General features: G+C 42.8%; 1 protein-coding gene across 1 annotated transcript in view; it reads right to left on the bottom strand.

The window, feature by feature from the left end:
• EPG5 (ectopic P-granules 5 autophagy tethering factor) overlaps positions 1 to 12,842 on the bottom strand; it is an 87,487-nt gene continuing 74,645 nt past the window's right edge. Inside the window, exons 38-44 of the mRNA XM_075932735.1 lie at positions 12,008 to 12,217; positions 11,742 to 11,886; positions 11,161 to 11,403; positions 9,994 to 10,213; positions 8,094 to 8,309; positions 6,641 to 6,755; positions 1 to 2,684 (exon numbers count right to left, since the gene is read on the bottom strand). Of these exons, the coding sequence (XP_075788850.1) occupies positions 2,502 to 2,684; positions 6,641 to 6,755; positions 8,094 to 8,309; positions 9,994 to 10,213; positions 11,161 to 11,403; positions 11,742 to 11,886; positions 12,008 to 12,217 (1,332 nt within the window). The 3' untranslated portion in view covers positions 1 to 2,501. The remainder of the gene's footprint in view (positions 2,685 to 6,640; positions 6,756 to 8,093; positions 8,310 to 9,993; positions 10,214 to 11,160; positions 11,404 to 11,741; positions 11,887 to 12,007; positions 12,218 to 12,842) is intronic.

Below are 12,842 nucleotides of genomic sequence, written 5' to 3'. Positions count from 1 at the left end.
TCCAGCAGACCATGAACTTTATTGTAGTGGACACCATATGGTTCACATTTTCCAAAAGCCACAGATACTGTACAAATGAACTTTACACAGCTTTTATTTACAGAACTATAATAAATATTACCACCAAGAAAAAGCAACATTCTTGCCATTCTCCTCCAGAGGGCCTCTTAAGATTGCCAATCACACAACGCAGTAGTGCAATGTGCACACAAGGAACAGAGTCAGGAAAGACAACTAGCCTATTTCCAAGACTTCAAAAATCCAGACAACACCTACATCTCTGAGAAAGTTGCAGACTGGAGGATAATATCGCTGGTTCCTTTGGTTCAATGGACCTAATCAGGACCTTTACCGGGAGCTTCTTGGTTTTCGTTTTTGTTCATTTCACATGGTCTTTGCAGGCCTCATACATCATAAATTTACCATCTGTAAAAACTCAAACACTGAAACAATGACTTGTGTTTTAAAACCGGCATGTCCAATATACAAAATAGTCCTGCATTTTCACTTTTTTTTACATAATTGATACATAACATTGCCTCTAATACAAGTGCTAAAACAGTGCCTTAAGACTAAGCAAAAAAAAAAAAAAAAAAAAAAAAAGAAAAGAAAAGCAGCAGAATTTATTTTTCCAGTTGCAAAGTTCCCAAAAGGCCTGCTAAAAAGAAATGCTGTAGTGAAGGCTAGTTGATGCACAAGATGAAGGACATAGCAAAAAAAAGTTGGAATTGGAGAACAAAACTGCAAGACCAACTGGAGAATGGATGTTGTCTGAAGTCCCAATGGATACGCTTTACATAATTTGGCAAGAAGAAAAAGGGAAATTACAAAACAACTGAGTCGCTCAGTACCTGGTTAGTTCTCTAACAGTAAAACTATATTTAAGTGCAATACTGGTGAATGTGCTGATGATCAGTTATGGAAAAGGTTGTAGAACACACTTTTCCTTTTGTGGTGACCACAGCTAAATGTTTTAAAATGTGAGAGTGGCCTGAACATAAAGGCACTGAGTAATGGATGAGAAAAAGATATTACGGTTCCTTTGCAGAAGTCCTGAGCCCTTCACAGACCAGGGCTACGGAAACTGTAAGGCCATTTGGAACGATTCAGATCCGGCAGAGACAAATAAAATGGCCACAGAGCCAAGGGCACCATTTCAGGAGGACAAAGGGAGCAATAGCCACGTGTACCAGGACACTGCTTGCTCTTCTTCACCTTCCCCTCGCTATCAGGCAGTGAGGGGAAAGTGCACAACTTGGGTGTCTTCTGTTTACTCACCATTGGTGAAAGGAAGAGGCAGAGGAATAAATGACGCACGCTGTGTACTTTCCCCTTGTTGCCTGATAGTGAGGGGAAAGGGAAGAATAGCAAGCAGCATCCTAGTATGCATGGCTGTCTCATAGCCTCTCCCCCCAGCCTCTCAACATGGCACCCTTACACAGAGCCATATAAACACAGCTGGGAAGACCAGGTCTCCGATTCCTCACTGGGTATTATTCTTTTCATTAATGCACTCAAAGAAAGCAACAAAGACTAAGATCATTAAACTGACAAATTTACAGATTCATGGTTCACACCTTGGTTACAGAATTTTAAGAAGGAACCACCAAATTACACACAGAGTAGGTCACTTTTCACGAAGTGTCATCTCCAATAGCAAGATCCCCACCTAGTGAGGAAGGAAAGCAAGTCTCCTTGCTGGCCAATTCAGACGTAAAACCACCAGTCTCTTCCAGCAGCACTACGGAACTGGTGAGCTAACATGAATACCACTCGCTATTTTCCCTTCTACATCTAGAAACTCAGTTCTTGACTTTATTGATCTTTATAATAGAAGCAACATGGTTCATTCTAGCAGACAATATGGGATCAGGTTCAGTAACTTCTGGAAGCTGGGAAAGATATCAATCTACTGCTAACAGAGGTGGAAAGAGATATAAAAGGTCATAATCAACTGCAGAGGTATGTGGGATCACAGAGAAAAGAGACACTATACTCATTGATGTGGTCAGCTTCCAAGTTTCAGAATAGTAAATAGATTAAATTTAGAGGTACGATGGTCAAACAGTGGTCCAAAACTCTGCTTACACACAATCCTTAAGGTTGGGTTGGTCTAAGCAATGAAGTCTCAGAAGAAAAAGGCACAGAGCAAAAAACCAAGTGCTTTGTATAAGACACGAACAAGCTAGTGTCTTTTCTAGGATTTACATACAAATTCTCAATTATCCTTTTAGACTTGTACTAGAAACAGGAAGCCATTCAAGTGTTTTCACCAGACAGGAATTGAGTGATTCCATTAAAAGCACAACATTAAGAACTTAAACAAAAAACCCAAGACGGCTCAAAACATGCCCATGTACATTTCCTTCCCACGTGCACTTTGATTCATTTTGATAGCTAGTGTATCTCTCCAAGTGAATATGACTTGGGAAGTAACAACTTCAAATGTAAACTGGAGGAATCCAATACTGTAAAAAGGTTTTTAGTGATCTTGGTGCTTGCTATCGTATAATGTCCAAGTAATGCACTTCTGGGTACAGAGTGTTCACGAGGAGAGCCAAGAGATTATTTCCATCATGAAGACAATGATCAGGGTGCCTGATAAACTGGGATGCTTGGGAGAGCTGTTCTTGATACTCCATATATTGCTTGTTTGATGCCATAGATTCAAGTGCATTTAGTGCCTACAAATATAGAGGGGAAAAAAATGTCAATTAGCTAAGTATATTCTGCCCCTATTTTATGCAGTTTAATTAATGGGCAAGGTCATTGACTGTTGTAAACAAATGTGATTCCATTGACTTCAATGGATCTATGTTGATTTATACTACAGGATCTGACCGTACATCTTACAAGCTCCCGTGGCCATGTAATATTCAACACATACATTTTGTATAGCACAGTATCCGCCAATTAGATACAAACTATACATGACAAAGTTATTTTCTCTGTATGAGTGATAGGAACAAACACTCCATCTTATGTTTCACTGTAGTTCTTTAATAGGCGTATCATTTATTTTTACCCCAGGCAAAAGGGGGAAGCACACAAAATACAGCTCATAGTACTCCAATTCACTTCACAATGCTCTTATTGGTACCCATGATTTCATATGATAGATAGATAGATAGATAGATAGATAGATAGATAGATAGATAGATAGATAGATAGATAGATAGATAGATAGATAGATAAAAAAAATCCTATGTTATAAAGAAATCCTTATCTTAAGTTGGTGATAATACCAGAGAGGAATTAAAGCTGGAAAAAAATTGGGATGAACCTCATTTACTTTTCACTCAGGAAAACAGAGTTGTCTGCTTTGCTTTCATTTCTGGTTAATTCCACTGCCAGATTCGCATGTCCTAAAAAACTGCTGCTATGGAGGGGAGGGCAGTTTACAAACTAGGGATGTTAGATATTGTGTATTTCAGTAATTGGGTAACCACAGCAATTTTTAGCAGTTACAGTACATGGTTACTAAAATACTCCCAGAAGTGGGACCAGCAACCAGGGACAGGCGGAGACAGTTTAAAAAATAGGACACGGGCATCTCACCTGTTTTCCCTCCCCCCTCTCCACCTGTGTTGCTGTCTCTGATACAAAACTTAAATGTTGGGTTAAACCAGGGGTGGGCAATAATTTTTGCCCGGGGGCCACTTCAAAAAATTTTGAAGTAGCTCCAGGCCATCCCGGAAGGGGCAGGGCTACCCCACCCCCAGACCTTAATTGCTCTAGGGGTGGGGAACCCCGTTTACCCCCTCTTCCCACTAGGCATCCCATGCCCTGGAAGAGGCTTGGCACATTTCCCCACCCCCCAGGCCAATCAGGGTCTGGGGGTGGTAGGGTTGCCAGATGGCTGAAACAAAAATACCGAACACCTCTACCCCCCCCAAAAAAAACCCACCGGGAAAAAATTTTGTTGAAGGAAAAAAAGGAGGGGGGAGACACTAAAGTTGTTGAGCAAGAAAAAAAAAAAAAGACACACTCCAAGGACCTGGATCACTGCTAGGGGTTACCAGGTAGTCATTTAAAAAACAAACAAACAAACACACACACACAACAACCACACAGACACGCTTCATTGGGAGGGGGGACCAGCCAGGAAGGGAGCGGTGCTGGCCAGGAAGGGGGGGGGGGGCTTGAAACAGCTAACGGGGGGTGGTGGGGCAACGGGGCTGGCCGGGGGAGATGGAGGGGCCAACAGGAAGCAGGGGTCAGGCGGAACGGGGAGATCAGGAAGAGGAACGGGCTGGCGGGAAGCAGAGCTGGGGGGCAGTGCAGGGAAGCTGGCCGGGGAAGATCAGGAGGGGAAGTGGGGGAGAACCGGCGGGCTGAGAGGGGGTGAGCAAACTGGCCGGCGGGGAGCGGGACTGACATGGGACTTACTGTCTGTCCCATGCAGATGCACGAGCGAGGAGGAGGATTCCCCTCCTTCTCAACTCAACCAACTGAGGGCTTCCAGAGGCAATCGCAGCCCTGCCTCCCAGCTGGGACTTCTAGCCGCTCCCCCAGCCCCCACCAGGCTTCTGTCCGGTGCGCAGCCGGAAAAATATCCGGTATTTTCTGATGTTTTTTACCAGACAGACGGTGCAAATACCAGACATCTGGCAACCCTAGCGGGCAGGGAAACATGGGAAGCCTCCTCCTGCCCTGCGAGGAACATGTGGCACTTTGAAGTGCCATGGGCTACTCGCAGGGCCAGGGCAGGGCAAAGGAAGCTTCACGCCTCCTCCAGTCTCCCCCTCGCCCTGCGAGCAGCACTTCAAAGCGCCATATGCTCCTGGCAGGGCGGGAGGAGGCTTCGTGTGCTCCCCCGCCACGAGGCCAATTAAGGCCTGGAGGCGGAGGAGTGCACAAAGTTTTCCACTCTGCCTCCACCCTGCGAGCAGTGCACAGCACTTTGAAGCACTGAGGTGGCTTCGGGCACTCCCCCATCCCCAGGCCCTAATTGGCCTGAATGTGGGGGAGCAGCAGGGCCTCTACAGGCCGAATCCACCCGCTTAGCAGGCCGGATCCGGCCCGCGGAGGCCTTTTTGCCCACCCCTGGGTTAAACATAGCCTGAACGTAACCCTTTAGAGGGCGTATATTAAAGTCAAGACTGATACTTGTTGCATTGATTCACCCACAAGAGCAATTTGAAGTCAGGCAAGTTAAATTGATAGAAAAGGCCTCACATACACTCTTATTTGGATTTAACCAGTGTTATTAGCTCAGTCAATTACGAATCCGTTTAAGTTAAAATGAAATAAGCTCCTCTTAAACAGAAACAAGAGAGACTGTATAGAGCTATGTACCAGACAAAATCAATTTTAAAATCATACTCTTAATCAAACCAGTGCATCTTTTCTATAGACAAGGCCTCTAAAAAACTTAACCCTTTCCTGTCCACTTTTTTATTGACACCTTTTGTATTCTTGAATTTATTGGGAAGGTTTATTTTTGATCCACACTAAGACACACACAGACTACTGGACATTGTTATTCTATTAGTAAAAGTGCTCAAATCTCTCTATTGCCCGCCTGCCACAGAGTATATTTTCCACTTCCTCTTATTATCTAGTTTCTGTTGTTTTTCACTCAATGTATTGAGCTTGCTATTTCACTGAAAGTTGTGTGTTTTAAGATTTATAATGTGACCCAACATTCCTGCCAAACAACGTGTTGCTGTGAAACTCAGTTCCTTGGCTTAGACCAGTGGTCACCAACCTGTAGATCGGGATCTACCGGTAGATCTTGAAGCCTCTGACAGGTGATCCTGACTGGTTTGGTCAACAGCCTGTCAAGTGCTGGCACTTCAGCTGTCCCTCCCCCAACTGCTGTGCATCTCCTGCCCTTTGCCTTGGAGCTGTCTCCTCAGGAGCCTCCTGCTTGCTGTGCAGGACAAGGGAGGGAGAGGAGAGTGCTGATGTCACCCTCTGTATCCTTTCTCCACAGAGCAGAGAGCGGGCACAACAGGGCTTGGGATGGAGTTTGCTGGCTGCTTTTGGGAGAGATGCAGGGCCAGGACAGGGGTGAGCCTGCCTTAGCTTCACTGCACCACCACCCTGGAGTCACCTGAGATAAGCAGTGCCCAGCCGAAGCCCACATCCCGAACCCCTACTCCAGCCATGAACTCCCTCCTGCAACCCAAACCCCTGCCCTAGCTCCAAGCACCCCTGCATCCAAACACCCTCCCAGAACCTGCACCTCAAACCCCCTCTAGCACCTCCAAGGGCATTTGGGTTTGAGGTAGATCTTGGATTGCTCTTAAATTCAAAAAGTGACCTTGTGTTCAAAAACGTTGGAGATGACTGGCTTAGACCATCTCAAGTATTCCAGTCCCACCCTCTCAAACACAGACTAGAAGTCCTGCCAAGTTACATCAAACAGGGCAGTCGTTAGTGACACAAACAAACGTTCCTTTCCCATAAGATCAACTAATGGCTTTTGAAATTCAGAAATCAGACACAGGTATTGACAGGGGGAAAGCACTGAGAGCCAAATTAGGATGGACATTTTGCTCTCACTGAAATCAGGCATTTCAGAGAGAAGGTCGGCTTAATATACATCATTTGTAAAGATCCCTACTATGAGACTCATGCTGCCACTTGATTAGCCAGGACAGAAACAGAGAATGCTCAACGGCTGGCACTCTACCTGCTGGGCTTTCTGTGACAGTTGCGGTTCTGAGCCAGGCTTCAGACGGATTTGATTCTCCTGAGGAATCTGCACCAACAGGAAAGCTGACATACTGCGGGCAACCACACGGAACCTTGTGTGTCAGAAGGGAGAGAGATGTTGACATAAAATGGAAATGATACTGAGCGTTAGGGTTAGACATGCCAAAACTATCACCCTGTTATTTCTTGCAATAAATGAGGGGAGGGATCTTTCGACTTTTTTTTTCCAAATGCAATGCAGTATAATAAATACAGCGGTCAGAAATAAACTGGAGATCTCACTGGTCCCACTTACAGCCTGAGATCACCTCAAAGCACTTCAAAGTATTCTTTGCAGTTACTTCCTCACTGCATTTTGAGATACCTGTTATTGGAATCCAAGGGTGAAATCGTAGCCCCACTCAACTAAATGGGAGCTTTTGCCATTAGTAAGGTTAAGATTCTGTCATGGATATTTTTACTGAAAATCATGGACAAGTCACGGGCAATAAACAAAAATTCATGCAAGCCTTGATCGGTCCCTGACTGTTTACTAAAAATAAATACTCTGGAGGTGGGGGACTGGAGGGACTAATAGTCAGCACTGCTGGGTCTGATCTCCAGAAGCTGCTCCTACCCTACTGCTGCTCCAACCCCAGAGAGGTGGCCCTGGGGCTTATTGCCACTCCGACAAGACCCAGGGCTGACAGCTGTTCCAGCCCTACCCCAGAAGTAGCCCTGGAGGTCCCGAAAAGTCACAGAATTTATGATCTCCATAACAGAGCCATATCTTTAGCCATTGGTTTCAATGGGGGTAGGATTTAACCCAAAAGAAACCACTTACATTCTTGAAGTTATGCTCATGCTTAAGTGCTTTGCTGGACCAGGGCAGAATGAACACCCTCTGGGTGGTTTCTCTTTTATTTTTCAGCTGAATTTCTTTTTGTTCTCTGATTACCAAGCTCCCTAACCATCTCTTCAGGAAGGGAGCTGTGTAACATGCAAAGATCACTGTTTCTTTGAACCACAGTTACTTTTTCCAGCACATCCAGGATAATACAGGAAAGGCAGAGTGTAACATGAATATACACACTCTAATAATGTAAGAAATACATGATAGTTGACTACTAAAGGCAAAGTAAAAAAGCCAGGCAAGTGTTCTCTTTGATGGATTTCTCTACAAACATAACTAGAAATGGCATCAAACCAGATCTCTCAACCTCCTTGCTCCAGCACAAATTATGGGAAAGTTTCAGATCGTAACACAGTCACAAATACTGTGGCTTCTCTATGATGGACCAGAAAAGAACATCCCCAAACCTCCAGGAACTTTGGGTTCCTCACCCATCTGCAGAGCTTAGTTCCATCCATTCATAAAGTGTACAGGATTTGATCCAGTGTTTTCAAAATATGTGCCTGCTTAGTCAGAGCACTCCTTCCTAAATTCTTACCTGGGTGACAAAGGAGATTTCTTGCCTAATCCAATAGCACCCAGTATTCCAGATGTCAGTCTCTCCTCAGCCAGCTGATTCTGCCTGCCCTGTATTGAGAGCAATATCCGGATGACTGATTCAATCAGGATGGTGTCATTCTGCTCCATTTGGATTAAGGATAACTGCAGGGCTTTTTGCCACCAAAGAAACAGCTTTGCCTCTTCCTTCACTGAGCTTTTGGTGGATGAAAGAACAATGTTTAGAAACTGATCTTCCCTCACTGTCAACATCTCCCACGCCTGTGGAATTGGGAAATTTCCTTGTGCCCACCAGCCCAGTGAGGTGTTTAGTTGACAATCTTGGGAAAGACACTCAGACACACTAGATTTTACGCTGGAATAATTCTAGTGAACTCCACAAACTATGGGCAGACATTAATGGGGGAGGTTCAAAGGCCTGGATCATGCAGGAGGTCAAACTTTACCCTGCCCTTAAATTTATTAATAGCAAAGTTATTGCAAGCACTGAAATGGAGTTAGACCAATATAAAATCTGGTGTAACAAACCGGTAAGTCAGGTCTATTGTTCTTTGATCTTGGCTTTGTTTACAGGTATTTGATATTCTAAGAAGCAGTAGATTTTATTGTAACCATGGTTTTAAAACTTTCCACTTCATTTCACAGCTGTGGAAATATTAAAGGCTTCTGCTAAGCCAGGCACACAGCACAAGTTCCTCTGTGGGTATTTTTAAACATAGTTTCAAAACCAAATAGCTTGAAGTCACACCCAAGGTTAATGAACTCAGATATTCCACAGAAAACATTAGCACGAGATCTCTGCATCAGGCAGTGCTCCAACAACTTTGGTCAAGTCCTTCCACCACCAAAAATCTCTCAGCTATCTTGGAGCAGGCTTTTAGCTTTGCACAAGGTATCAAAACACCTTTTGCAGATTGCTCTCTTTCCCCACTTTGGTGATCAATACCTACATTCATCAGACAACCAAGATAGGAAAGCATGCGTTATCCTAACAGGACTTTTTTAATCAAGGAAGTTTTGTCCCTACTGCCAGTAACATGGCGAGACATTTACCAGCCAATAGATTTGCTACATTCTGCATAGAACTTCTGGGTGGCTTATAATACTTACTAGTGCATTATATACCAGCATTATTTGTATTTTAAAAAATACTTACTACTAGAAATGTTAACAAGTGGGTAATTGTGGTTACATGGTTATACAAACCTGCAGTGCATGGTGACAGCCAGCTTCATGGCAGCCAGTGCATGCCAGGAACCAGCTTTTAAGCCAGCTCCTGGTACATACCAGCTTCCGCCTGCAGTCCCACTCCTGGAGAGCTGTCTAGCACCCCCACACTGCTGGCCCCATGATAGCCAGCTCCCCAAAAGTGAAGCGGGAGCCTGAGTATAATGATTAACAGTAATCAATAAGCCCAGGCTTACCAGTTAACTGTTTAAATGGTTATACTTTCACATCCCTACTTAGTACATACAGTATATACAACTTTATATATCTTCCAAAGTCTTTACAAATAATACTCAATTCTCACCACATTCCTTCCAGTTTTGTTTATCTACATTTTACAGAGATGTAGGAACACAATGACCTCTATTTTCAAAAAACGCCCACCAATAGTGGGAGCCCAGTTGGAAACATTTAGGCCTGATTTCTATCCTGAAAGTTAGAAATCCCCCATTAATTTCAGCTCTAAAATAAAATCAGGCCCCTAGCATCTCAAATTGAACACTGAGAACATGACATATTCTAAATTAATGGTTACCCTGAAAATGAAGGCCAAGAGGACTTGCTCAGTAAACAGTGGCAGAGCTGGGCTTAGAAAGTCAGGTACCTGGGCCTATAGCAGACCAAATGACTGTACTGAATAAAACTTAAAATACCTCGGATACACTTGCTCTAGCCATTTTCCAACAGTTAACAGCATTTTCATTTCATTGGTCAGAGTCTGTTCAGTGTTCAAACGTTGCAGCATGTAGACATAAAGGGTTAGGTAGCTTCCCAAGGATAAACATTCGTTCAGAAATTCTTCCATTGTAAGTTCAGGAACTTGAAGGGAGGCAAGTATAGGACCCCAGCTTAAATCTTGATTGAGAGGCAATTCTTAAAGCAAAGAGAGAGAAAAGAATACAGAAAGGATTGGATGTGTTTGTTAAAACAGTTTTAGCACAAGATAAAGCTGTACACCTAACCTACTTGACTATGTTCCTTTAATTTAAATAATTCACACTGTGTCAGCTATTTTATAAATCACCAGCCTGTCAGAGAATCATGAAAGTTAGCGATGGAAAAGACCCATTAAGTTATCTCGTCCATCTCCTTGCAGTCAAGTACATTGCTGGTGTTACGACAGCATTAATTTTTTAAGTCCCAGAGATGGGACTTCAAACACTTCCTTTGGGAAGACTAAATCTTTCAGAATTGACTGGGACAAAAAGTAGATATATAGTTCTATAGAAAATCACTCCAAAAATCCTTTCAGCCTGAGAGAACATGAGCCTCTCCATGTGACTTCTGAGAACAATCCTTCAGAATTCTAGCCAACATAAAATGTGTATTAAATTCTACTGTTTCAAAACAGTTCTACAGGAAAAACCATCCTTTTCTATTAAATTCGGTGTGACTTTTCCATATAAGCATGATGTAGAATACAAAGGAAGAGTCATTTAGTCCCCCTCAGCTAGAAAGAGAGTAGCCATCAGCAGAACCAGTCTCAGAAAGTGAGATGTTGATTGAAACAATTCCAAGAAATCATCACATTAAAACTGTATACCATACAATTAAATTCAAAAATAAGCAACCACATTGCACATAACCTGCTTGAATGCGTATAGGTATCTCTGTAGATACACACACCGAGCACTCTAAGTAACATCAATACTGTACTTTAGGAAAGAAGATCTGATTATGAAAGTAAAACCAAATTAAAGTTATTATTGAGTAGGCGGAGGCGCTTTAACCCAGCAATTAATTAGTGGACATTTCAAGAACGATCTTTATTATTAGTTCAGAACTTGGCATACGTGACAGAATGAGAGATTCTCTCCTACCTTCATTAAAGTAAGCTGTAATACAAGCTTCTGTAGTCTCTGCCATATGCCTGACCGATGCCAGGCTCTGGCATGCAGCTGTTAGAAGGGGCATCACTAACTGGCCACGCACTTTAGTGTTGATCCAGTTTTGTAAGTAACCCCGTAGTGATTCTGCTGTTGTGATGCTAGCATTATTCATCATCATCAATGCTTCTGAAAAGAGACTACTGAGAGCCATGTGACGAGTTTGCATATCCAAGCCTGAAAGTCAAAGATAAAACAGCCACCCATAAGAATAAACCAGCTGTGAAAATACAATGAAAGGAAGGAGGGGGGATAGTCTTGTGTTTAAAGCATTGGACTGGGACTCAGAAGATGTGGAGTCAATTCTGGCCACTGCAGTCGACTTCCTGTGTGACGTTGGACAAATCACTTTTCGCTATGTACCTCTCATTTATACATCTATACAATGGAGATAATAATCCTTCCTAAGAATTCACTTTGTGTTCAAAATATTATCTGAATCTGTAACTAGCCTGACCCTAGAGACATTACGTCTTGACAACTGTATAAAAACATGCTATTTCCTTAGAACCAACCTGGAGGGTTGAAGATGACAATATCATCTAAGAGCTTTGACATTTCTTGTTCCAATACCGAGAGGGTTATTTTTCCATTTTGTTCCAAGGTGCTGAGAAACTGAACCACCTGGTGAATGTATGCTTGGCATTTCAGTGTTGCATCCTATTAAAATGTTTTAAAAATGCATGTTTAGCTCCATATGGTCACACGACACATCACATCATCAACAAGACAACTAGAAGATGATCAAAAAGGGCCCAAAGGCATTGCCGATCATACTTACGAGATGCACATGACTATCAGAAGAAGCTCCAAAGCCTGCAGAAACTTTTAACAGTTTCACTATCAGTTCAGCTGCAGAATCCTTGGCTAGGATGATGGAAGGAGGATAGTGGCTGTTAAAGTAGATGATGATGCTTTGATAAGATTCAATGCGTACAAGTTGCCAAGGAAGAGAGCTGGTCTGTCCAAGGAGGTTAATCAATGGTGATTCCTGAAGATTGGAGGAAAATTTACTTTTTAAATGCCCTTTTTTTTATCAACAGCCACAATACTAAATATTGGAAACTAACAGAGAGATCTTTAGATTCGAGATGCATAGAGTGTAATAAAAACCCCATCAAATAGATGACCTCTGGCATTCTGGGTTTAACAGTTCATTGTACTAAAATAATATTCCTTACTTTTTTATCTATCATACTTATTATTAGTATTACAATGGCATCTGGTAGCAGGTCAATGTGTTGGCTCAATAATATAGACCTTGTCATGAACAGAGCTGCAATCTAAAGTCATAGGAAAGCATAAGGCGGCAAACAGACACACAACCTGTCTCCCCTAAGGTTATATCAGCCTAGTAACATGGGGCAGTGGCAGAGTCAGGAATAGAATGGAGGTCTCCCACCATTTGGTCCAATATGTTATCCACTACCCTTTGCTATTTCCAAGACATGGATTCACACACATGCATATATGTGTATGTATTTATGTTTACACACACAAACACATACACTATTCATCTCAACTTCTTCCCTCTTGCCATCTAAGGAATTCCAAAGACATTTTACTACAAGAAAGCTGAAGCCACAGAAGTTTTCCTAATGCAATGGAACTTTCCA

The sequence above is a fragment of the Pelodiscus sinensis genome, chromosome 6, assembly GCF_049634645.1.
Source record: "Pelodiscus sinensis isolate JC-2024 chromosome 6, ASM4963464v1, whole genome shotgun sequence".
NCBI classification, from domain to species: Eukaryota; Metazoa; Chordata; order Testudines; family Trionychidae; genus Pelodiscus; species Pelodiscus sinensis.
This window is presented reverse-complemented; position numbering and strand designations above follow the sequence as displayed.